The 26,888-nt window shown below is 36.8% G+C and overlaps 1 protein-coding gene across 3 annotated transcripts; it reads left to right on the forward strand.

Moving 5' to 3' along the window:
* The first annotated feature begins 159 nt into the window (after positions 1 to 159).
* Positions 160 to 26,091, forward strand: POLR3G (RNA polymerase III subunit G). Of its 3 annotated transcripts, XM_016216182.2 has the most exons (8): positions 160 to 205; positions 4,899 to 5,058; positions 7,173 to 7,302; positions 12,176 to 12,232; positions 14,434 to 14,484; positions 19,054 to 19,136; positions 22,232 to 22,372; positions 23,494 to 26,091. In XM_016216182.2, the coding sequence occupies exons 2-8, from the start codon at positions 4,942 to 4,944 to the stop codon at positions 23,578 to 23,580; spliced, it is 666 nt and encodes a 221-aa protein (XP_016071668.1). In that variant the 5' UTR covers positions 160 to 205; positions 4,899 to 4,941; the 3' UTR covers positions 23,581 to 26,091. The 3 variants fall into 3 exon arrangements, with proteins under 3 accessions (XP_016071668.1, XP_087671567.1, XP_016071669.1); XM_087815441.1 differs by lacking the exon at positions 160 to 205 and having other exon boundaries at positions 4,841 to 5,058; XM_016216183.2 differs by lacking the exon at positions 160 to 205 and having other exon boundaries at positions 4,841 to 5,058; positions 19,057 to 19,136.
* The last annotated feature ends 797 nt before the right edge of the window (positions 26,092 to 26,888 follow it).

The following is a 26,888-nucleotide window of genomic DNA, read 5'->3' on the forward strand; positions in this document are numbered from 1 at the left end:
AAGCGTTCTGCCCAGCGGGCGGGGCCTCCCCGTGGTGGGCGGGGCTAGCTGGCTGCGCTCGCATCTCGGCTGCGGGGCCGCGTGGAGGGTGCTCTTCTCCGAGGAGGAACCGCGCCGGGCGCAGGCGCCTCCTGCCGCATCGGTTCTTGGCCGGCCGGCGCTTCGCTGGCACAGTTTTGCCCAAGCCTCGATTCTTAGGGAGCAGGTAACAGAAGCAGCCCTTGAGGACTTGGGGGAGGAGATGGAGAGGGTAGAAAGGAGTTACAGGGGCACATCGAGAAGGGGGGGAAGTCAGGGTGGAGATTCATGAAAGCGCCTCTGGGTTGAGGGTTGTTGAGAGAAAGCTTTACCTCTGATCCCTTCAGAAATATTTTTAAATCGTCTCCAGGGCCTGTTTGCAGTGAGAAAGGAATTTGTGCTCTTACTGATGGTAGATTTTCAAATCCGGTGACGGATTGATTCAGGCACGAATCATTGCCGCAGACTTTTCTTCACTGTTGGCGCTTGAGCCTGTATCTTGGGGAGAGGTGTTGTGTTAATAAGGTTTTTCTTCTCTTCCAAAAAATTAAATTCGATATTCTTTATTCAAACCCCCCCCCCCTTTTTTTTGGTTAGTTTGTTCACTCTTGGAAGAGAGCAAAGAAAGTTAGTAGAAAGGTTCAACTAAGGCAAGTGAGGGCAGCCACACTTTGCGAGGACAGAAAAAGTGCCTAATAATTGGGTGTAGCCCTGCCAGCCACATAAATCACCCCCACCATTAACAACAGGTCACCCTGCACCTCCCAGCTGTTGAAACATTCAGAAATTCCCTTGAGAACTTGACTAACCTCCAGAGACCCATGAGACAGCATTATAAAGGGTAATTATGAAAACCCTTATCGTGGCATCTACTAAAAAGCTTTCAGACAAGGATAGGTGTGCTCTTCTCCCCTAGACTCCTAAAGCTGTTGGTGGGGATGCAGCCTTTTTTAACATGTTCCTAACCTACTTAGAATTTTTCCTGTCACTCTGTTCAGGGCTATCCTTATGTGCAAGTCCCTGAGCTAGATGATGTGTGGAGAAAGTCATGATCTGGGTTCTCAAGAATTTTCCGGAAGACTGGGGGGTTGCATAAAATCTCTACTGTTAATACAGTCAAAGAAACAAACAAACAAAAAATATAAGTGAAACTCCTTCCCTTTGGAAAAGGTCCATTTCCCAAAAGGGGCATCTCTATATTTCCCACACGTGCCCCAACCGGGGATCGAGCCTGCAACCTAGATATGTGCCCTGACCGGGAATCGAGCCCGCCATTGTTTGGTGTGCAGGACGGCACACCAACCAACTGAGCCACACCAGCCAGGGCGATGGGCTGCTTGTTCTTCAGACCCCCGCCCCCCAGCTTGTGGCTTCCCCCTCTGCACTTGCTGTTTCTCTCTGTAATCATCTCCACCCCATCCCTCCTAGTGGCTCACGGGCCTTCTCCAGCATACTAGTCAGATTTATCATCCACAGAAAGACCTTCCTTGTATGAAAAAGCCACTACCATACTCCTGTGTTATTTTCTATCCCCTACCCATGATTTATTTTTTTTTCAGAGCTGTATTGATTTCTTAGGGCTGCCATAACATAGCACCACAAATTGGATGGCTTAAAACAATAGAAATTTATTCTCTCATGGTCTGGAGGCCAGAAGTCTGAAATCAAAGTGTGGGAGGGGTTTGTTTCTTTTGGAGGCTCGGAGGGACTGTATTCCATACCTCTCTCCTGGCTTCTGGTGTTTCCTGGCATTCTTTGGTGTTCCTGGCTTGCAGCTGCAGCACTACCCATCTCTGCCTCCACCTTTACATGGTGTTTTTCCTGTGAGTTTCTCTCTGTCCAGATTTCCCTCTTATAAGGAAACCATTCGTTGGAAGAGGACACCCTGGTTCAGTATGACCTCATCTTAATTTCATTACACCTGCAAAGACTTTATTTCCAAATAAGGACGATCACAATCACAGTTATCAGCAGTTAGGACTTCAACATCCTTTTGGAGGGGACATCTAAAGAACAGATAATTTTATGTTATAAACTTATTTACTTACTTCTTTGTGTTTCTTTCCTCCATTGAAATTTAAGACTTAAGGGAAGCAACCAGTTTTGTTCAGTGCTGTCTGGTTCCTGACACAGTTCCTGGAATGCTGAATATTGGTTGAGTGAATGACTCAGTGAAACTGGCCCTTATGAAGTGAAGGAAGATTTGGATAGAAAATGAGGAAATCTGGTTTAAAAAAAAGCCTTCTTTCAAAAAGTTTGGCAGGGTGAAAAAGAAACAAAGCAATTGTTAAGTCAACTTAAAGGATTTCAGAGAGTGCTGCTTAGGCATCACTTCTGAGCTATTTTTCCCATGAGATAGTTACCAGAGTCAAGGGACTGCCCCTCAGCTCTGCAAGAGAAGAAAAAATGAATTTAGCAGCTTCTCCAGGTATAGGAGAACTGACTCATGATAACCAAACGAAAAAGAGATGGATTTGTAGGCCAGAACACCGTGTAATTATTAAGGGTGTCTCAAGAACTAGGACTGATTTTTATGCCGAGAGTAGTACATTCACTAATGATAGCACTTATACATCCAAAGGTTGCTTGATAAAAACAGAAGTTTAGAGGCAGCAGAGTTTGACATTTCTCAAGGAATGGTCCAAGCAGCGGTAGCTAATAGACTCTCTTTTTAGGGTGAGTTTTCCAACTACTTCCCAGGGCCCACTTCCAGAGATTCTGGTGTAATAGGTTTGAGGACTTGAGGATCACTTGGGACTCTGTTTAATAAGTCTTCCAGGTAATTGGCAAGTTTGGGAGACATTATCCAGAATTGTTCTTAATCTTTATTTAGTGGCAAATCTTGGACTGGAATTCTGCCTAGTAGTCTTGGCCACACGTGTCTAATGGGCCCCCACAATTTGTTTCTTAGAGTCAAGGTGCGAGCCCTTCTGCTTAGCAATTTGCATACTTGGCCGACCTTCCTTCTGTAAGCTCAGCATATGCTTTAATGACTCAGCAATTGAAACAAGGCCATTTGGATATTTTTCTTCTCTTAGTATAGACAGCTGAAATGAGATCGCTTGTTAAAATAAGCACCTTTCCTATATGAATTGTGTTTCATAGTAACTAAATAGTGGATGAGAGGACTTGATCTCTGGTAGAATTTCTGTTAATAAATACAGAAATAATGATAAAATTTGTATACCACCACTTTGCTATCCATAATAGAAAAATGGATCTAGGCTATGATCATCAATGGCTGCTAAAATCATCATGCCAAAACTGAGGGGAACTTTATACTAGATGAAACAGACTGACAGCACCTGAACCCAATGACCAGAGAACATCACCAGGACAGATACTTCATGTGCATCCTGGTGTGGTGCAGTAGGAAAGCAAGCATCTCTTTTAAGTGTTCTTATAAAAAATCAAACCCAAATTTGACTAAGTCTCTAGTCCACCTGTTTACAGAAAGTACAGGGAATAGAGGAATGTGTTAAACCATATCTCATGTATGCAATCTTTCAAATCCAAAGTGTGGGACAATGTACAGCCTTGCTACTCTCCAAGTGTGGTCTGCACACCAGCAGCATTGATATCTCCAGAGAGCTTATTGGAAATGCAGATTCTCAAGCCCTGCTCAAGGCCAACTGAGTCAGAATCTGCATTTTAACAAGGTAATTCACGTGTGCCTTCAAGTTGGAGAAGCATTGTATGTGCAATGACCTCTTTTTTTAAGGAAATAAATAAATGGCAAGGGGAAAATGGGAAGGAACTATTACAGTGGTATGGGAGAGGGGATATTACTGATTTTTGAGCTTATAGGGTTGAATGATACTCAATATTATCAGTGGGAAAAGATATTTTAAAAGGGTGTATTAGCCCTGGCCAGTGTGGCTCGGTTGGTTGAGCGTTGTTTCGTACACCAAAAGTTGGCATGTTTGATTCCAGGTCAGGACACATACCCACGTTTTGGGTTTGATCCCCAGTCGGGGCATGTAAGGGAGGCAACTGATCACTCTGTCTTTCTCTCTCTCTCTCTTTGTGTCAAGTCAATAAAAAACGTATCCTTGGGTGAGGATTTTTTAAAAAGCCTATTTAAGAGTATGTATTATCTTCACTGCAGTCAAATGCAGAGTTGTAGTGAAAGATCCTTAATGTAGGAGGAATCCCTGTTAATATTACTGCTGGCTCAGTTATCACATTATAGTGTGATCATGTTTTAGACAATTCAGATGTTCAGTACAGAACTTGAGTATGTGACATCTCTACTGTCCCCAAAGGTGAAGAGAGTACAGGTTCATTCTGCCTTTAACAATTTCAATTTCAGGTGTTTTTCTCTGAACTTATTTACTTATGTTTTTGCTTGGACAGACATCTTCAGAGTCTTATTGAGCCCATCCCCATTTCTAAAGGGAGGACACTGGACTTGATCTCAAGGATCTTTTCTAACATTCAAATTCTAGGATAAAAAAAATAATCATTTACAAACTTTGTGTATGACTGCTGACAGTCTTCACGTTGAATGAGAAAGCAAAGTGTCCTCTCTTCATCAGCCTGACCTTTCCTTTTCCACATTTTTACATGTATCAAGATCTTGCCAAACCACAGGAGTGGAGAAAATTGCATCAACTGGCTGTGCAGTGGTTGGGGCAGCGTCTTGAAGGAGCCCTAGGGTTCAGCCTCCACCCAGGACCTACTGAGGTAGTTGAGGCCATCGGCAAACACGACTAGATGTGAGGGGTTCAGGAGTCAGCTTGTCACATGCTTATTTCTTTACAAATTTTGCTTCCCAGAAGTGTTTAAATTGGCCATGCTACGTAAGGGGTAGAGTGTATTTTGCTTTAAAATGTTGGTTTTATTTTTTATATGATCCCATAAATCTTAATCATTAATAGTGTCTTTCAGAATTTGCCCACTTTTCTGGTATAACTGGTTGCAATGGCTGGGAATAAAGGAAGAGGGCGTGCTGCTTATACCTTCAATATCGAGGCAGTCGGATTTAGCAGAGGTGAAAAGTTACCTGATGTAGTATTGAAGCCACCCCCACTGTTTCCTGTAAGTACATTAACAGCGGATTCTCACAGAGTGTTTCTCATGTTTCAGAGAAAATTAAAATTCTGTATAGGACTTGAATATATGATATCCTGAAATGTAAAAAAGTAAGAGCATGTTTCACTTACCTTGAAATATTTCCACTGTTCTTCTCTGAACCTTTTCTGATTTTCAGACTGCTTTCTTAAAATACAGAAAATAAAACTATATACATACCTTTCCATGAATAGATTCAGAACTGTGTGAACTAAGAAATAATTTTTTTAATTCATGCATCTTACATTGCTGTTATTGATATGTTACATCATTAAAATATTTTTTAAAGCAGAAGTTTTACAGTGGTCCTCAGTTCCCACACTACCAGATTTTAATGACCTTTTCATCTTGCATCAATAGAATTTAAATTTGCTCCCTACTCTACCATTTGGCCTTTTTTCCCCCACTGAACTTTTTTTCCTTATTTCCATATTTTATTAAAATGAATTTAAATTTCATTATTGTTTCTCAAAATATAAGTGCTTTTACTCTGTTTAGTAGAAGCTTTTAAATTTAATGCATATGCTGCAAGCTTAATTGGCATAATGTTTAATGCTTTCACTTTATATTTAGTTTAAAATGTAAGCTTATATTTCCAGATGTGCATGTGCTGCAGTATAAAAAAATGAAAAAATCATAAATTACCAGATACTCCCTCCAGGAATTTTTTTTCCTATTTCAAAAGGAAAAGTTCTTTGTTGAAAGATTTATGTAAGTAGAGGACCTGGACAAATATATCTGGGCATCTAGATGTCTCACATAGGGAGCCTACTTTTTGCTCTTCCATGTGTGAGATTACTTCTAAACACTGGGACTATTAGTACATACCATTGTTTTTATACATGGAATAAAACTGAAATTCCTTACTACTGGCTAAGAGGCTCTGTCTGATCTGGCCTTTCTGATGAATCTCTGACCCTTTCCCTACCACACTGTTCCCCTTCCCTAGCCTTCCAGGCCTCCTTGTTCCCTCAGGCATTTTCCTCTGCTGGTTTCCCTGGCTGGTGCCATCTGTTTCCCATATCTTTGCATGGATGGCTTCCTAATTTTATCCAGCTCTCTGCTTAAACATGATTTCCCTGAGAGGTCATGCATGCTTACCCTGTGTAGACCAGCTAGCGCCACCCTCTATGTATTCTGTCAGTCACCCTTTCCTCTTCCCAGCTTCATTTTTTTCATAGCACCTATCACTATCCAAAACTATATATTACCTCATTTATTTACACATTTCGTTGAGTTTTTCTCCCCTAGAATGTAAGTTCCAGGAGAGCAGAAACTTTGACGAGTTCATCATGGTAACTCCTGTTGTCTAACCATGTCTGGCTTATAGAAGGCATTCAGTAAATAGCTGTAGAATTAATGAATAAATTTGGAGTAAAATTTTGAAAATATATCCTACTCTTAGCCCCTGAAACCAGAAATGCCTTTAGTTTATATCCCAAGGATCCACTTTTTTATCAATATATATAATGAATACACACACACACACACACGTCACGTGTGTGCATGTAATTTTTAAGATTGAAGATGTAGTTTCAAACTCCTGCTTTGCGTGTTCTTTGGGCTTACAGATTGTTCACGTCTCAATTTCTTCACTTTAAAATGAGAAATATTGATGATATTTTAAAGGAGATCATAGATGTTGAATACTGAGTACATCCTGGTCAGAGTAACCGCTTGTTAAACAATAGCTGCTACTATTACATATTTTATGCTACTACTCCAAATAGCACCACCACTACCGACTGAGGTTAATAGAAGAGGAAAGCAGTTACTCTAATTTGGGTCCCTTGACTTTTAAAATATGGAATCACAGTAAACAGACTTGTATAGCAAAATGATTATTTTGTCATCAGGAAAATGAGGGCCAATAGGAAAATAACCATCTTTCCTACCTCTAAAATAAGGGCAAATGGGCTACAGGTTAAATAGATTACAACTCAACATTTTTTAAGTTGATTGTAGAACTTATTACCTATAAAATGTAGTTTTTCAATAAAACTGGGATTTTCCAGAATTTAGGCAAAAGGGATATTAAAATATTTAATTTATTTTTTAAAAAGTCATTGTCTCTTAAACAGGATATAGATTATAAACCAGTGCCACTGAAAACAGGAGAGGGTGAAGATTATATGCTGGCCTTGAAACAGGAGTTGAGAGAAACTGTGAAAAGAATGCCTTATTTTCTAGAAACACCTGAAGAAAAACAAGGTGTGTATTGGACTCTGATTTTGTAGTTTCGGGTATACAGATGAAGCAATGCTTTGGCACAAGACATATGGTCATTTAGTACTGATTGATTTGATTCAGTTGGAAATTATCAACAACCTTGAAAACACATATTTAAGTTGATTTAACAGAAAATATTTTTTTAATATTTTATTTGTAAAATTACCTTTCACAATAGAAGTTTTATATGCTCAGTAAAAATGATGAAATCAAAAAATATTTTAAAAGTGAAAATCATCTATAATGTTTGTCTAGATTAAAATATTATATTGTATGTTCCTGAAATTTTTCTTTTGTATGTGTATTCTTTTTACAAAATTGGATTCATATTACTTTGTATCTTCCTTTTTTACTCAATAGAATATTATTAGCATTTTTACATATCCTTAGTATTCTTGGAAAATATGATTTTCAATGACTATGTGGTATTCCATTGTGGATATAACATTAATTGTAACTAATTCCCTGCTATTAGATTTAAGGTTGTTTCTCATTTTTTTCTCATAGAATGCCATGATTACTATCCTTATACATAAATCTTTAAGCAGGTCTCTGATTATTTCATATTATGGTTAAAAATTTTAAATGCCTTCTCCATATTTTGGCTTATTTATGTATCAGCTATAATAGAATACAAAACACATGTTCATTGGTTATGCTAAGGACAGAGAGGATATTCAGTTGGAGAAGGCTTGCCAGTCTCATACTGGAAGTGGGAAGTGGTTTCAGAGGAAGGGGTCCTATTCCTGAATGGTTATTTAGCACAGTAGACCTATTTTGATTTTCAGTCTCTGCCCTTGAATGTTGAAATTAGAGTGATCAATATCATTCTTGAGTTCTCAAAACAACATCATTAAAACATGAGAAATTCATATAGGATCATCTCATTCCATTAGTAATAAAAATGCATTCCATTTTCCCTCCCCCTGAAAGACAGAATTGGCTAAGAGTCAAAAAGGAAGTCTTATATAATAATATTTTATTACATGTGCTTGTAATTATAAGAAGCCTTTTAGACCAGTTCATTTAATTTTTTAAAACATAGCTGTTTGAAGTTATGTAATGGTTAGATAAGAGATCATTTTACCTCAAAAATACTAAATTTTTTTAACTTTCATGATTATGTTGTATGCTTTTATTTCTTTGAGTTGAAAATGAAATTAAAACTCATTTAAAAATTTTTAAAAAGTAACACTAAATGAACTAATAAATATTCTTATTAGAAAATAATAGTGTAAAAACACTTTTACACTATTTTAAAATTAGTCTTTTCTCTAGACTGCAGGACAGATTTATTTAACTAGATGTGCTTGTTATTAAAGCACATGTCTAATTTAAAAGTGTATCATAACATTAAAGTATTTATGTGAGTCTTTTAGGCACATTAAGAACATAATTTTGTTGCTGGTCTCTGGGAGTTGTTGGTTTGTACCTGGATCAAGAGGCTCTTTGTCTTTTATAACTACACAATAAAATATTTAAAAATACAAGGAATCTTTTGCTTCTCTTTTTCCAGGAGAAAACTCTTGTATAGGATTTTCTAAATTGATACAAGAACATTCTCCTTGAAATCTTCATGTTTACCTCTCTTTCCTGATGTAATCTGTTTGTTTGTTTTTAAAAAAAAGTATGGTTGAAAATAAAGGGTTTTTAAATATAATATATACATACATATGTGTGTATATAGGTTAATAAAATACATGCTGTATTTAGGCATATATGTGTATATATACACACACACATATAATGTTTATATACTATACACCAAGAATGAAAAAGAATTGACCAGAGTGAATGGAAGTAAACAGCTGTGAGAGGGAGATAATTCTAGATAGTGTTACGTCACTGCACCTTCACCAGCCTTCTTCCATCACTCGCTACCTATGTGCTTTAGGAAAGAGAGACTAATGTAAGGAACTAAATTACTAGAGACTAGAGCAAACAAATAGGGTGGGAGATCTCAAGAATTCCTGATAGATAATCAAGTGCCTGGTGGTTCAGGCCATTGAAATTTGTCAAAAAAAAAAAAATGAGGGCACAGAATAAACATTTCATGTTGTGATGTCTTCAAGGTTTGTTTATAATGTTTTCAGATAGAATTATAAAAGTGATTGGTATTTTCTTTACAATGAAATTTATTATTTTTATAATAAAGGAAAAACACCAATGAATATTATTATTTTATTGAATTTTAGCTGCAAAGGTACCTAGAGATCTCTGGTCCAGTGGTTCCCAGCTCAGGTTCCTGAACGACTGAGATAGAAATAGGAGTGACAGAGGTGCTGGTTCTGTAAGCCTTTTCAGAACTTAAACCTCAATGCAAGTTATACATTTACCTACAATATGGCCACAAGGTCTTTTACTGAATAAATGGAATTTGTTTTGACTTTTGATATACCATCAGGCTCCATGTGACCCTATTTAATTTTCATTTCGTTTTTAGCAGTTCTTACTGTATGTAATTATTGATATTCATAACTTTTATTTATTTTTTCATAGCTTCCAAAGAACAAAGAGATTTACTTTAAAAAAAATTTTAAAAACCACCTTATTTTTTCTTAGCATTACCATACCTACTCATTTGATCCTTTTATTAATCTAAAATACATTTGGGAATCTTAGTGATCTTATTTTTCCTGCCTTGAAACATTTGGGTGTTTTATCATCATCATTCATCCATTACTCCCCACAATGCTGAACAAAAAGACTAAAATATAAAAAAATAGAAGAATGGTAAACTTGCATAAAAGGATTATGCAATATTGAAATAAATTATCAATCACTATTACATCATCCTTTAGTTTTCCTACTGTGTTGCCCGAAGTGTTACATTAATTTTTAAGAGGATATAAAAGAAGTCTGGAGAGACTCTTGTCTTTGTAGTTGTTTTGTTTTTGTTTTAGCTTTTATAGAATGTAATTGAGAATTTAAAATTTTTTATTTTCTTCTCATAATGGCAAAGAGAAGAAAATTGACAGGAAGATGTTTCATGATTACTAGACAAATCAGGAGATGAATGCAGAGACACAGAAAGCGGCTCTCTGGTTGCTAATGATAGTGGTGAAATTGATGGTGTAAGCAAAATCTCAGACCGAGTCTTCAGTTGACAATATCCTTGATGAATTTTCTCAAACTCTAAAATCAAGTAAACAATATCTTTCTAAGAATAAGAAGGAAGTATGGTATTTATATGTAGTTAATCTTTGAAAAGCTTTTCATTACATATTTTGTGATAATCTGGAACATCCTGTTTGCTAAAATGATATGTGACTATATTTTTTTCTTTTTTGTGATATTAATGTACCAAAATTTATTTGATGTAGTTTGTAACTGGACAAATGCTGAGGGCAAAGACAAAGATGATTGAAAGGAACTAGATTATGTAGAAATTAAACAATTTAATGGATTGATCATGTTAATTGGTAATCATAAATTTAATAATGAAAATGTTTTGCAGTTATAGACTAAAGAAGATAGCTGACCCATCCATCCTCTCTTCAAAAATGTGAGCCATCAAAGTCTTTTAAAGTATTACATTTTGATGGTGCAAGTACAAGAACACTTGGAAGTAATGATAAGCTAGAACCTGTTAGGAATTCATTTATAATTAGAATCACCAGAAGTAATGTTAGTATGTATTAAAGATGTATTTGAAATCTGCAATCAGGATATATGAAATGCAAGTAATCAAGGTTTGTGCATGATAAACTGAGAATGCACAACTGATATACAGTTATCTGCACTTAAAGAATGTTGCCCATTTTGGGTAAATATACCTTCAATACCAGGAAAATAGTGGAATATAATTAAGTTCAGTTAATTTATTAAAAATTCCAATAATTGTCATTCTTTTTAAATAACAGCTTTATTGAGATAATAAAGTGGCTTTTAGTGTAGTTACAGAATTGTGCAACCATGCTGCTATCTAATTTTTAGAAGCTTTTTATCACCCTGAAAAGAAACCCCATACTCAATAGTATCACACCCCCATTCTCTCCTCCCCGAGCCGACTGCATCCATGAAGAAAAATCAGTACATATTTGGATCTTGACTTGTATATTTTCATCTTTTTTATTACCTTCCGTTTTCCATGGCTATACTCCAAAACCACTTTTTATGATGAACCGTGGTTTCACCATACTGCGTGATGGTGGTGCTTGGGCCCTCATCAAAGGCGTTTCTTGTGGCAAAGTGGGCAAAGCAGAAGCAAGAGACACAGTCGTGGCTCTTCCAGTTCTGGCAGGTTCAGAAAGTCCCTGCAGAATTCTTGGTAGCTGACGTGGAAGGCTTGCAGCTCGCTCACTCATGGCCCCAAGTCCAGCCTGGCCTACGCCTCCCCTTTTTGCCACCCCTCCCCAGTGCATTGAAAGATGGCTCAGGGGGACGCCTCACTGAACATGCTGAAGGTGAGCAAGCAGCCGCCATCCTTCCTGAGGTGCTTAGTACATCGCAGTTACACAAGGTTTAAAGATTGGGAGCCGGAGGCCAGGGTGGGCAGAAGAAAGCAGAAGATGCCCGGTAGACCTCCTTTCCCTTGTATGTAAGTGGCTTTGGGCTTTTGTGAACATCCTCATAGATGAGTCAGGTTGTCTGATTCTAAGAACTATAATTAAGATTTAGGTTTTGCTCAACTCCAGCCATTCATACGCAGCTGCTGCTTGCCACTTTCTTAATGTTTAGTAGTGCTCATTAAACAATTCAGTATGGATTCAGGAATGCATTACATGCAAATGTAGGAAGCTCCCTATATGTAAAGTACAAGGTATCTGGTGTTTTCAGTTATTTTAAAGGAATGGCTTAAATTCAGGTTTATTCTTGATTTTTCTAATGAACACTTTTTTCTTTTTTTTTCTAGATATTGAAAGGTATAGTAAAAGATATATGAAGGTGTACAAAGAAGAGTGGATACCAGGTAATTATAAAACTGAAAATGTTAAAATAATATTTAAAGGCTATTTTTCCTACCCTATATTTTCATAGGACAAATTTTCTCTTAAATAGAATCTAGAGTTGAATAGAATCTATCTCTTTTCCTGCAATTAGTAATGTATATCTTATGAAAATTAAGATGAAAAGATTTTTATACTGTAATAAGAGAGAGTTGAACTATTTTGTGGAAGTTCTTAAAATACTTTTTAAAAATAAACTAGGACTTGCCAGACTCATTTGGGTTTTCCATTTTCATTTGCCACAATCACAGTTTCAGACTGTAGTACCAATAGTGCTCAGTTCTGTGCTCCTGCGTGATTCTATAGCTTTTGAAGAAAAAATCTAGTGTTAAAGACTATTAAGCTAAGCTCATGGATCTTCCTTTCTTTCAAGCAGACATAGACTATTTTTAGTTGTTAAGATGCCTTTTCAAAAGGACCATACCTAAGAGGGTTTTTTCCCTCAACATTCACAAGTTTGCATTGGATATAGACAAGGTGGAAGGGGCTGGAGAGATCTCATCCAGCTCATTTATTTTGCAGATTTAAAAAAAAAAAAAAGTTGCCACTGAAATGAAGTGACCTGTCAGGGCGACTTGGATAGTGCTACTAGAACCCAGGTCTCCTCATTTTAACTCACTTTCCTTGACATGTCTGTCCTTGGTGTTTCATAGAAACCGCCTTCATGTAAAAGCATAAATGGCATTTATAGTATTATTGCTTTCGTGAGTTATAGTGCTTTTTCTTTTCAGTGTTGATTGGTCATTGATAAGGTTGGGTCCCCTGGAAATACTCTCTTAGATCTCTCATTTCTTCCACTTCATAAATATTCATCTTCTAAATGATTCTTTTTACATACTGTCTCATGATCATCTATGAATTGTTTATAAAATATATATATTCAAATTATTTAGGTCAGGTAAAATAGCTTGAGATGTAGTTTTCTACAAAATACACTGAAGGTTTTATTTATTTTTTAATTAGCAGACAGCATATTTTAATCCATTTTTATGTTGCTTCATTTTTCTGATTGCTTCAAAATTAAAAGGAAGTGACAAATTAGAGGAATTGTTTAGCTATGTAGGCAAAATTGTTTGTTGGAGGGAATTTACTCTTCCACAGCTATTTATATTTTAATTTTAAAGTTTTTAGATAATAGAATTATTTGTTTAATTTTGCATGTGTTGGGATTTTGCTCATGTATTTTATCTTTTGAAAAAAATCCTTTATTACATAAGAAATATGTATCAACTACAGAAACATTATAATATACAGAATAGTCAAATAAATAGATAAATAATACTTAAGGAAAACAGCTGTATTCCAAACACCCACAAAGAATTACTGTAATATTTTGTTCTCAACCTACAACTTTCTCTGCACAAGTTGTGTGTGTGTGTGTGTGTATACAAGGTGGGGCAAAAGTAGGTTTACAGTTGTTCATATGGAAAATAGTACCATAACTAATACTACAAGAACAAACTGCACTCACACCTGTAAACCTACTTTGCCCCACCCTGTATAAATATTTATATGCTAGGTTTATTTACTTATTTTTTCAAACTGTAAGAGAAAGTTTATTTAGAAAGTCACAGAGGTAGAAGTGAGCTGTAGAATAAATGGGCTCAGGGAACAGTTACAGAAGCAAAAGAAGGGCCCTTGGAGCTTAGAAGAGAGGGGTAAAGGTCACATGCCTGCAGAGAAGTGGAGGGGTTCAAAAAGGCGAGGAGGGAGAGCGCGCTTATGCTAGGATTATTTTTAAAGGGGATTCTATAAATATTGTTTAAAAAAACTGTTTTATTCAACAATATATCATGAATAACTTTTTACGTCTACTCATTCCCAAAACTTTTTATGTAGAAAATTCTTTTCTACATTTTTCTTACTATGACAATTTCTCTCTTTAGAATTGATTTTATAAATGTATTTATAAATAGCTGTTAAAAGAATGTTTTAGGAATTTTATAGCACTATTTCAAAGCTATTTTAATGAACATTTTTTCATCATAGGAGAAAACACATTATTGTGATATTCTGATTCCCAGGCTAAATCAGTACAATCAGATATTAAGAACTTATATTTTCATTGCTTGAGCAACCGTTGTATTTTTTAAATAGTTATGTCCAGTGCTGCTACTTTGTAGAAGAAACTGAAATTTTTATATTTCTTCTTTTTTACACACAGATTGGAGAAGACTCCCAAGAGAGATGATGCCAAGGAAAAAATACAAAAAAGGTACATTGACTAATACAATAATCCAGGTAGGGAAAGGTTATTGCTTAAATTCTATCTGTTGTGGAATTGTCTACCTGAAGCTGCACTTAGTGTTCTGAATACATTTTCTTAAAATATGTTCCACATTATTTTGTTAAGGCTTTTTTTGGTTGCTTTTTTTGTTTTGTTTATTTCCTTTAATTATGGAATTTCAATGTGCTAGGAAAGACTTCAATTATGTAGACAATTTTATTGTGTATTTGAAAATTTTTAAGTGATTATATTGCCTGATTTTTAAGTTTTTAACTGCAACATTCGGAACTGGTAAAATTTGGGCACTAGTAGACTAGAACTTTATGTTGTACATAAAATACCAAAGTGAAACTTTCTGTTGTGTTGTGCTTTCATAATTCCCCTGGGTAAATGATTGTTGAGCATCTGCTATTACTGTTGCTGGACGCCGCTAAGAGGAATAAAGCAGTGAGCAAAGTGGGAACAGTCTGTTCCTGACGGAACTTACAGTCAAATGTAGCAACAGCCTTAAACCAAACCCCTCTGCCCTTCTCGGGAGGGCAGGGAAAAGCCCTTCGAGGAGATGGAATTGGACTCCAGGTTAAAGAATGAGTAGAAGTTTACTGAGGTTAGGTTGGGGGCAGATTTGGAGAAAGATCAGGCTTGAGAGGGAAAATCGTAAGTTTAATTCAAAAGTCGTATGTAAGGGTTTGGGGGTTTTTTGTTGTTGTTTTTTTTGTTTCTTTTTTTAGATATACAAATAGCAAAGTTGAATATGCTGTTGGATACGGGGGACATGGACCTCAAAACCGAGATGGTAATGATCAGAATAGGTACTGTAATTGAGACTATGAAAAAGCATGAGGTTGTCTAGAGTGAAATGAAAGATCTGGGAGAAATGAGGGCCTGAGCCGGAGGCTGGAGGAATACCAAAACCCAATAGCTGGTAGAGGAAACCGAATCAGTAAAGAAGAGAGAGAGAAAGAGGAGGCGGCGGAACAAGGGAACGGGTTACAGAGTACTCAGCAGTGAGGAGGATTCTAGAAGGTGGTCAGCAATGTTCAAGGACGTTGAACAGTGCTGCTGAGAGGTCCGTGAGGTAAAGATCAGAAAATGTAAATTAATTTTTGACATATTGATCGTTGCCGACTTCAGTGAGAGCTTTTTAAAGGATTTGTAGAGGTGGACTTGCGCATATTGGAATGGGTGGAACATTAGGGAGTTTAAAAAATGGACACAGCTAGCGTAGATGAGTCTTGAGAGAATTTTGCTAATAAGAATGAAGAGAAAAAGAGGGAAGTTGCCAGAGAGTTTAAGAACAATGGGGTTAGTAACTAAGAGAAGAAATTCCAGCCCCGCACACCCCTTTTATTTTTTCAGGCCCTGTTTATGTTTTTTTAATAGACTTTTTTCTAAGAGCAGTTTTAGATTCACAGCAAAAATGAGCAGAAAACAGAGATTTTCGTGTATATTCTCTGCCTCATATACATTCATAGCCTCCTGCATTGCCGGCATCTCCCACCAGAGTGGTACCTTTATTTCAATCGATGAACTGACACTGACACATCATTATCACCCAGAGTTTATAGTTTACCTTGGGGTTCTCTCTTGGCGTTTTACATTCTATGGGTTTGGACAAATGTATAATGACATGTATTCACCATTACAGTATCATACAGCACCATATTATAGTATGAAACTGTAATAGTATTGTACACCATTATAGTCTCATATGATCCTAAATGATACTATCATATACTATCATTTCACTGCCCTAAAAATCCTCTGTGCTCTCCTGTTCATCCTTCCCTCCTCCTAACCCCTGGCAACCACTGATCTTTTTATTGACTCCATAGTTTTGCTTTTTCCAGAATATCATCTAGTTGGAATCATACAGTATGTAGCCTTTCATATTGGCTTCTTTCATTTAGTAATATGCACTTAAGTCTCCTCCATGACTTTTTACGGCTGATAGTTCATTTTCTTTGAGTGCTGAATAATGTTCCATTGTCTAGTTGTACTATCGTTTATTTATCCATTCATCTACTGAAGGCCATCGTGGTTGCCTCCAAGTTTGGGCAATTATGAATAAAGCTCCTATAAACATCCATTTTTGTGTGGATGTAAGTATTCAACTCCGTTGAGTAAATACTAAGGAGGATGATTGCTGGATTCCATGGTAAAGTATGTTTAGTTTTATGAGAAACCACTGCACTGTCTTCCAAAGTGACTGTACCATTTTACATTCCCACCAGCAATGAATGAGAGTTTCTGTTGTTCCACGTCCTTGCCAGCATTTAGTGTTTTCAGTGGTCTAGATTTTTGCCATTATTTTGTTTTAATTTGCATTTCCTTGATAACGTATGATGTGGAGCATCTTTTTATATGCTTTCTTTCCATTTGTGTTTCTTGTCTGTTAAGTCCTTTCCTTAATTGGGTTTTTTGTGTTCTTATTGTTGAGTTTAAAGGGTTCTTGCTATATTTTGGATAACAATCTATAGGAAAAACACACTCCTGCTGTGTTTTTCTCCTTTACTCTCATACTACTACAGCTCATAATACTCCTGACACCAGATGTGTGGAGTTTTTTACCCACACAAGCAATTCTCTGCAACACCAGCTGGGTGTTACTATTCAGTTCAGTTCTGACAATAACTGGAGTTAGCACAGACCCTACAGTTTATGGGCTCAGTCCCACGAGATTGCTCTCCACTTCAGCCAGTCATGAGTAGTAGGTCCCCAGGTTACTCAAACTTCTGTCTGACTTGGCTACAAATCAGATATCCCACGACCTCCTGCTCCTTGAATTTGATTTACTAGAATAGCATATATTTGGCCAAAGGTGGAAAAATAATTCATGTTAATGTTTTGGGGTTAAAACAGTCATTAACAAATTTTGATAATCTGACACTTCTCCCCCAGTTATACATGTAAGGATTAGGCATTATATAAGCCAGAGGGATAAATAGCAAAAGATTCTGAGTATACAACTTACTTTCTTGGTTAAGAGATTAGTAATTTTAATAAGTTTATTTACCTGTCCATGTTCTATAATATCCATTTAGCAGACATGTGTTATACAACTTAAATAATTTGAAAAAGGATCCTAAAAGAAAAAGACTTAAGGTGTGAGTAAGTTACATTCTTTGCTAATGTTTTCTGGCATCAATATTGTAATATATATTGAGAACCTGTTCATTTATGATACTATATATTTATGTGCTACAGGTCAAATTAAACAGTCTTTCCTCCAAGGAGGGACTGAGAAAGTTTCCCAACAGTAAATCTAACTATTACTTTTGTTTGAGCAAAACCTCACTAACATATGTTTAGTAGGAGTTCTGAGCTTAGTGATTCCCCAAGGAGGAATTTGGAATAACACAGTAAATTATAATTCCATTAGTTATGGATCATCTACCACAATCTAAAAATTTCTTCTATAGGTTAAATGTTAATCTTTAGCAAAATTACATCTTTCTGAGCCATATTTTCTTCTTTTACCAAGTAATTCCTAGGTATTTAGCTTGATTTGGGGAAATAACTCTTAACACTTTTTTATCACAATGACAATTTTGTAGCATATTATAATGCTTTGGTAACTGATTGGCAGGATCTATATATGAAATAATTCTATAGTCCCTACAGTTTTAGAATAGCCTAAAATGCAATATTTTTTATATGGCTTAAAAAATTATCCCAAAGGCATTAACACATTTTGTTTATATTGCTTTGAGTTTTCAGATTCATATGATAGATAGGTTCACTTTAACCATTTTAATCTTCATTCCAAATATAGGGCTATGTGGCACTGAATAGAACCTCTTTCTCATCTCTTGAACCATTGGCAAATGCACCTATATTCTGCACTTGTTTTTTATCTTCCAAACTTGATAAAATTGCCCTAGTTAAAATAAAATACGCTGGTCAGTGAACAGAAAACTAGTGCAGATGTTATATTTCTGAGAGCTTTTCATTGATCCTGTAGTGATTCTACTGGAGGTAATATTTTAGCAATTTTGGCCTGAATGATATTAATTGCCAGTACAGATTTTCAGTATTAGTAAGAAGATACCTGGTTGCAGTCTTAGAAAATATCCTATTACGTGATTATCATTTACTTCTCATCATGGAAAATTTATGAGGTGCCCTGGTCAGTTTGGTTCAGTGGTTAGAGCATTGGCCAGAGGACCGAACAGTCGTGGGTTTGATTCCCAGTCAAGGGCGTGTAACTGGTCAAGGTTCCCAGCCCCGGTCCGGGCAGTTGCGGGAGGCAAGCAATTGATGTGTCTCTCTCACATTGATGTTTCTTTCTCTCTCTCTCCCTTCCTCCTTCCCTTCCACTCTCACTAGAAATCGATAGAGAAAATGTCCTCAGGTGAGGATTTAAAAAACAAGAAAGAAAGAAAATTTGTGAGGTGTGCTGATTTATTTTGTTTATTAAGAAAATTAATTCAGTCTGCAAAGTATGTGACTGCCCGGTATGACATACCACTATGCTAGGCAGCATATTGAAAGGCAAAGAAATATAATTCATTATTGCTGTTATTAAAAAATGTGTTAACAGTGGTTTTACTTCAGCAGGTCCCAGATCCAAAAAGGTGAACAATACCGGCAAAGACACTTCACTCACTAATACTGCAGATGTACTGAAAAAAATTGAGGTAAGGCTTTCTTCTTGCTGTGGGAGTGAATTGAAAAGTTGCCATGCCTCCTTTGCCTTCTTCAGCCTTTCCACCTCCTCTCGCTTTTTAATAGCATGTGGATTTGACAGACCCGACCCCAGCACGCAGGTAACCAGAGAGGTCTGGTTATCGTCGGCTGGGAGCTAAGGAACTCCATCCTGTCCTCTTACCACTCACCTGTCAACTTGCCTCACCTCTGTCCGTTTCCTTCTCCACTCTGATCCTATTTTCCCCTTGCATTTGAGTTGTGCATGGGAAAGAAATGAGTTACATACCTAAAATCTATTTCTTTTAAAAAACCTTTCAGTTTTTCTCCTGTTGTTATACATGTACTTCTTTAATGCTCTTCTTCTGTCTCGTATTAAGTGTAGAAGATTCTACTGAAGGAAAATCATAACTTGTGGAACTTATTTTTATATCTTTTTTATAATATTCCAAAACTAAAAACATGTAAAATTCAAAAGTTTAATAAACTGAAAATTTCCCCACCCGTTCCGTTCCCCCCTGTAGACAACCAACATTACAAGCTTTTTATATGTCCTTCCAGAAATATTTTATGCATAGCAAATGCAAATTTTTTCTTTCTTTCTTTTTAAATGATAAAAGGTAGCATAAATACTCTTGCATTTCCATTTTATCACTTAAAATATCTTGGAGGTGGTTCCATGTCAGTCTGTATAGACTTGGATAAATTTTTTTTTCCTGCACTATAAGAATGAACCATAATTTATTTAATCAATGTCGAACCTACTGATGGACATTATGTTTCATGTAGTGTTTCACTGTTATAAACAATGCTGCGATGAATTCATGTCAAGTGTGTCATTTCACATGTGCAGGGTCGATTTCTAGAAGTGGATTTGTCCATGAAGGGTATACCAATTTATTCTATCAATACGTGTATTACCTTGAACTGATGGTGATGATGATGATAATGATAGCAGCTAGCATTTATTGAAAACTTATTAGTTACCAGGCTCTTTGATGAACTATTTGCATTCATTATGTCCTTAGACTTCATTACAACCCAGAGAGATGATATTGTTTCTTACAGATGAGATGAGTACTCCTTCCTTATTTTAAAACTTTTATACCTGGCCAAGTTGGCCATCTACATGGTAACAGAAACTCATATTTTTGTTATTTTATTTTGGCCAATACTTGAGCTGGAGAAAACATGTCTGAAAATAAAGCCAAGGGAATAGTGTTAACTATCAGGTTTAACTGTGGTGGACTGGTGGATGGGATTGCAGACATAGCCAACTTGTACTGACTGAACACTGATTGGGACTGTTCTTAAAGCTTCCTGGAAAGAAGTTGCTAAGCTGACATGCACTATGAGAAAGGTTGATTTGGACCTCTGAATGCAGTTTCCCATCAGAACAAATTGTGTTTCCTTAGTCTTTGCATTTTAACACCTTTTCAGTACAAACATTGTTAAAACTGGAGCTTTAAATCTAGAAATCCCAACAATTTAGCAGTTTTAATAGAGCAAAATTAGCTTCCAGATGACTCTTACTGTTTATTTCTTCATCAAACGCAGTTGCAAGTTTTATTATAATAAAACTTCTGGTGATGGAGAGGGAGTGGCATACACTCATATCTCATAATTAACATGTGAATCACCAGACACCAGTAAACTAACATTTGAACTTCTTATTTTGCGTGGCATACAGAGCAAACAGATAGTATTTTAACTATAAGTACTATTTTGTTTACTTGCAGTTTTCCAAAGGATTGCCATTTATAAAACTTGCACACATTCTATTGTAGTAATAAGTCACATAAAGCAAGAGGGGTCAGTATGAAGATAATTGTCTTGGTCTTTTTTTGTTCTGTCTGAGTAGGGTGAAGTGACAGGAAAGTAGAGTTTGAATTTTGGTGAGAAACTGAGTTTATCTGATGTAGTCTTACTATTGCTTTTGATTTCCAAATTCAAATTTGAATGTAGTAAATTTTTAAAAATAAATATTTAAGAACCAATAAAGGAATAGATGTTATAGTCACTCCAGATGTAAAATGTGTTTTATCTCTCTATATATAATCTACTAAGTGAATATCTTATAATAAGATGGAGCATTTGCAGATTTATAAGTTAGTGTTCTGATTACTGTTTAAGAATATTCCCATCTTAGCTAAAGTGATCTTATACCTTAATTATATTAACATGTGAAATTATTGCTACACCCATTTCCTAGAAAGCTTGTGAGAGCCTATCACTTGTGCAAATTAAGCATAGAACAATTTAGTGATCAAAGAGTGACAGTAATGAAAACAGCTCATTTTTTACCAAATGGAATATTATTGGTAGTCATAATAGGAATATGAGGATGTACTAAAAATGTGTGTGTTAAAGTTATGAGACAGTTGCACAGTGATTTTAACAGGGTGGGTAAGTAGAACCATCAGGCAATCGAAGCTTTTCTAACTCTGTATCTTTTCTGCCTCCTCTCATAAGAGTTGTTAAAAAGCGCTAATGTTGACTGTGACTTGAGTTTTAATCTTTCTTTTTTCTCAACCTGCCAGGTATAATCAGAAGCAAAATTCCTGGAAAATGCAAAGTAAATAATGAGGGAGAAAAGAAATAAAAAGACATGCATAATCTGCAAATAGGATAACTCACCCCAATATGACTTGATACTGTTTTAAATAATTTCACTTATAAACTAAAAATATAGACATTTTGAAAGTACCATTATGTTCTCTTTTCTCCTTTTATGTTAGAAGGAAAAAAACCCAAAACGTTCTGAAAGTTCTTTTCCATAAATTGAATCAGTTCAATATTTTTGAATGAGGTATTAATAGAAATCATAAAAATAAAGCACTGTGCATAGAGCAGATATCCCAGCATTACCTGGGGTCCCAATTTTGAGTTAACAAAATCGAAGAAAATACTAGTGTGTCGCTAGGACAGTGAGCTCCCCTTTCTTGAGTTAACACGATTTCCTATGTGCTGCCTGGGGGTGTGGGTGGGTGGGTCGGTGGGGGGGGATTAGAAAAGGCTGACTGAGGCCGAGCAGGGAGGTCAGAGTCTAGCGGTTTACAAAAAAGTTAATGAACTTCATTTACAACAGGAATTGGAAAAGAGAGGTGATGGTGAAAAATCAGATGAGGAAAATGAAGAGAAAGAAGGGAGCAAGGAGAAAAGTAAAGACGAGGAGGAGGAGGAAGACGCTGCAGAGCAAGAGGAGTACGACGAGGAAGAGCAGGAAGAGGTAAGGGCGTGTCTGGAGGGGGAACAGTCTTCAGGATAAGAATCACCCAGTAAATCAGACACGTGCTCTGGGTTAAACTGAGCAAGCCCGGGTCGATGGGAACCAGGGGCATAGTGTTGTCACCGGCATCAATTCCTTTGTATCGAGAGAATTATTATAGCGCCTGGCTATAAAGCCCAGTTGAATTTAGGAGGGAGAGTGCAGTGCTCCCTGGCTTTCCGAATGTGACCCGCTCGGGGACACCGGTCAGGTCTGAACCTTGGAAACCGGGGGTCGCAGCCCCGGCTGGGCCTCAGGACCCGCCCTCCGCGGAAGCCGGCACGTTCCACTTCCGGGGGGGTTCCCAAACCCAAGCATTTCCTTCCGGGTTCAAAACCCAAGCATTTCCTTCTGGGGGTACGTGTTCGGAAACCGGAATGTTTGCCGATGGACTCGATGGGAAACCGAGGGACCACTGTAACTCGATAGGCAACTGTAAGCAGAAGTCCACCAGCTAAGGAAATTGATCGGATTAGTTAAACTTTCAAGTCGGCAGTTAAGGGCGTCGTGTGCAGGTCTGAGGGGATCCCTGCCCCACCGGTGGTTCCGAAGGACCGCGGCTGCGTGAGCTGTGCACGTGGTGGGGGGAGGCGGGGCTGCGCGTTTACCGCCGCCTCCACCCAGCCATCAGCACCCTCGAGCCTCGATTTGGTTTCTTAGGCCTTTTTTTGCTAGGAAGTGAAAACCCCGCTGCTGCCGGTCAGCTGCGCGCTGGTGGAAAGCCGGGGCCCCAGGTGGTCTAACGTTAGTGCGCATTGGCTGTTTCTGGAGCGCCCGGCGCCTTAGCCCCCTAAACCGCGGGTGCTCCTTGCGAGGCTGGGGAGCGAAGGCGCCGGCCCTGGAGAGCAGGGGCTCCCCGTGCTCCCCGAAGCTGAGGATGCAGCAGGTGGAGGTCTCCCAGGAAGCGGCGCAGGTAGACGGGAGTGGAAGCGCACGTGTTTTCTAAGCAATGCACAGCAGAGACCTCTTTTAAGCCTGGTGTATGTTATTACCTAAGGTTGGTATTTATAGACCTAAAGGGGCAGCCTACATATGTTCCTTAATGATAATGTTACTACTCATTCATTTTAATGTTCACTTAGGAAAATGACTACATTAATTCATACTTTGACAATGGAGATGATTTCGGCGTAGACAGTGATGACAACATGGATGAAGCGACTTATTAGCTATGAAATTTCCCCCAAAATATTTTTCTGATACAGCTTCTGCACATTTGGACAGACTTGTTTCCTAATTTCTGATAAGGAATGAGTAAGTATTTTATTTTTGTTTCTGTTTTGTTGGACAATATTTGTTACCAAAATATTCAGAGCCACTTTGAGTTTACATACCCGTTACTTTACCACCTTAGTCTCTGACACCCTGACATTCCTTCTCAGCACCTCTCTATCCCTCTTAAGTATTCAAGTGAAAATTTTATTTTTGGTGTTATTTAGATCGGAGTGTGCCTAAAGAGTGTCTGCGTCTTTTAATCCATGTATTCATACTTGAACAAATTATTCTTGTTTAACTGCTTGCTGATCTTTTGTAAAACTATTACTTGTCATCATGATGGATTTCTGTAACCTGAAAGCTGATTTAATACTGCACATGGAGCACTTTAAAATCCAAGAAACTTGAAAATTTTACTTTTTACTTTTACATGGTATGTTTTATGCTACTATATTATGACTACATAAACCTACCTGAGATCTTACAATTGCATATGAGATTAGAAGTTTGTGATAAAAAATATACACAGGGAAAAATTCCAGTCGTACCGATATAAATGCTACAGCTTATATCTCAGCCAGTACAAAGACTTGGGATGAATATTAAAAATACTTGAATTTGGGGCTAACTTCATACCACACAGTGTATGAATTACTCATCATCTTACTGTAATAAGTTTGATATTTTGAATAGTTGAGCTTATGAAAAATTAGACTGAGACATTTAAATTTATACTTTACAAAACTATGGGTAAGTTCTAGTCATAAATCTCACTGCAGAGTGCATATGTGAAATCTGAGGTATAATGGCCTCTGTTATATCTCAGAGGACTCATAGCTATCTAATTGGTTTATATAACAGTGCAGAATAAAACTCAGGTCATTTTGAAATTAAGATTATTTTTTTTTGTTTTAATTAAAAACTAGCTCACCTTTTTATATTGGGGGCAGGGGAAAATACCTAAAAACTTTACCCTCTAAAGACTCACAAATGCCAAAGATTTTGAAGGGAATTCTTATGTATTTCAAAAATGATTTATTAATATTATCTACCAAAATTAATAAATTTATTTTTCCCTTTTGGGAGGATATTACCCATTACCTTCTACCTGAGAATCAGAGCCCTATACTGTATTCGAGCTTTACTATTAAACTCAACCTTAAACTTGAGCTTGGTTTTCTGTAAATAATTTCCTATAAAAACTGCTTAAAGACCAACCAGAATTTACCATATGTATTCATTCTCTTAGCATCTAGAAATAATTGCTTCTTCATTTAAATTTGTCTGGCTCCCTAAAATATTGTAGCTTGTAAAGTTATTGAAAACACTGTTTTAAGAAACAAACATGTTTTCCTTACAAAATATTGTAATCTGATTTTCCCATCTTATATTCTGGTGGGGAAAATTTGTATCATCTGATGCCATTTTGTAAAGTGGCTCTCTCAGGAAAAAGATCACTTTCAGTTGTAATCTTCCTCAGATAATTCAAGATGGGTGAGAGGACCGTTATTAGTTCAGTGCTTATGTTGATCATATGTGAATTATTTCTTTAAAGGAATGTATAAAAAAGTTTAAAGATGCTAAATGGAAAACATGAATAAAATGAGTCTACTTTAAAGCAGTCAACTGTACTTAAGAGTAGACACCTCAAAGTTTCCATTATAATAGGCAAGTAGTAACTTAGGGTTGGTAATTAACGTGTTCTTTTTTTAAAAAATGTATCTTTATTGATTTCAGATAGAGGAAGGGAGAGGGAGGGAGGGAAACATCAATGATGAGAGTCATTGATCGGCTGCCTCCTGCACGCCCCCGACTGGGGATCGAGCCCGCAACCGGGGCATGTGCCCTGACTGGGAATCGAACCACGGTCTCCTGGATCCTAGGTCAATGCTCAACCGCTGAGCCACGCCCTGCCGAGCTACAGGTGTTTTATTCTCTCACCTCCCTAGTACCTTAACCTAATATAATTTATAGTCTTATCTCTGTGGTTCTGTTTACTTGCTTTATTGTAAATCTGCAGATAACTGCCTGAATAGGGCAAATAAACCAAAGATACAGGTATTTTGTTCCCTAGCTTTCAATCTGTCTCCAACATTTCAGTCCTGCAGATGGTAAGACAGCCTTTTGGGGAGGGGTTTGCTTTGGGAGACCCCAGTCATCTCTCCACTAAGTGCATTCTTTCTCTTTTGGAAAAATCTCTTTACAAGTTTAAAGTAGACTAATTGTGAGAACAGGCAGGAAGTGTTTGCAGGTTGCTTTGCCAGCATGAGTCTTGGTTTTGTGGCTTAAAATCTCAAGAGACTGTGAAGTTATTCCATAGGAAGGTCAACTTTAATGCAGAGATAGCCTCTCATATATATAAAAAAGTACTTGTTGAAGTGTCAAAATTGTTATCAAGCAATACTGTTTTGTTGCTATACTGTCTTTCTGTATTTGTTTACATATTAAATTCTTTCAAAACAGAATTGTGTCCTGTTTTATATTAAGATGTTTTACTTTGAAACTACTTAAATATATTTAGTGTATTAATTATTTTTATTTTTTATTAACTAATTTGTTAATACAGATTTTATCTGGAAAAATAACTATATTAAGCAGGGATGACAGTATCAAATATTCTGGAATAAACCACCAACATAAGAAAACTCAAGATGATTTAAAGTCATAACAAACTAAGAGATTTGGCAGCCAGGGTAATGTTAGTGTGATCATTGGCATCATGGACTGACTGACACTGGATAGGAGAGAATGCTAACAAATTCAGAGGATATTAACCTTCCTTTCCCACTACCTCAAATGTATAGTGTCAGTGGCTTGGCCTTAATATGGTTAAAAGCTCTGGAGTTAGTAAAAAAAACTTTAATAAAAAGAGATGCAATTAAATACAATTTTAAGATCAAGATGATTGTAAAATTGGAAAAGGATTACACCATAAATTCCTCCGTTAAATAAAAGCTCCAAAGATCTCAATTCTTTTTGCTACTGTAGGTGATTTTAAAAAATTAAGGGGAAAGGTTTTTTGTTGTGTAAAATTTACATATAAATAGAGCACATTATTATATGACTGATGTCCACAACTTGCTAAGAAGTCCACCCTGCCTTATGAGGTCTGTCTTCTTCCCCAAGATCCAAGATCCTTCCAAGAACATTCATCTGAAATTTGTTTTCATTTTATTTCATTTATGTTCTGTAAGTAATCCAGTGGATTTTGTTTCAGTATAACAAGGGGGAAATTTGAATTGGTAAATCTTTGGCAATTCGG

The sequence above is a fragment of the Miniopterus natalensis genome, chromosome 3, assembly GCF_054644295.1.
Source record: "Miniopterus natalensis isolate mMinNat1 chromosome 3, mMinNat1.hap1, whole genome shotgun sequence".
NCBI classification, from domain to species: domain Eukaryota; kingdom Metazoa; phylum Chordata; class Mammalia; order Chiroptera; family Miniopteridae; genus Miniopterus; species Miniopterus natalensis.

Excerpts from the sequence above, each read along its gene's own strand:
- POLR3G (XM_016216182.2), top strand. The coding sequence starts at position 4,942 with ATGGCTGGGAATAAAGGAAGAGGGCGTGCTGCTTATACCTTCAATATC. Across the intron at positions 5,059-7,172 it reads AGCCACCCCCACTGTTTCCT|GATATAGATTATAAACCAGT; the intron begins GTAAGTACATTA and ends TCTCTTAAACAG. Across the intron at positions 7,303-12,175 it reads AACACCTGAAGAAAAACAAG|ATATTGAAAGGTATAGTAAA; the intron begins GTGTGTATTGGA and ends TTTTTTTTCTAG.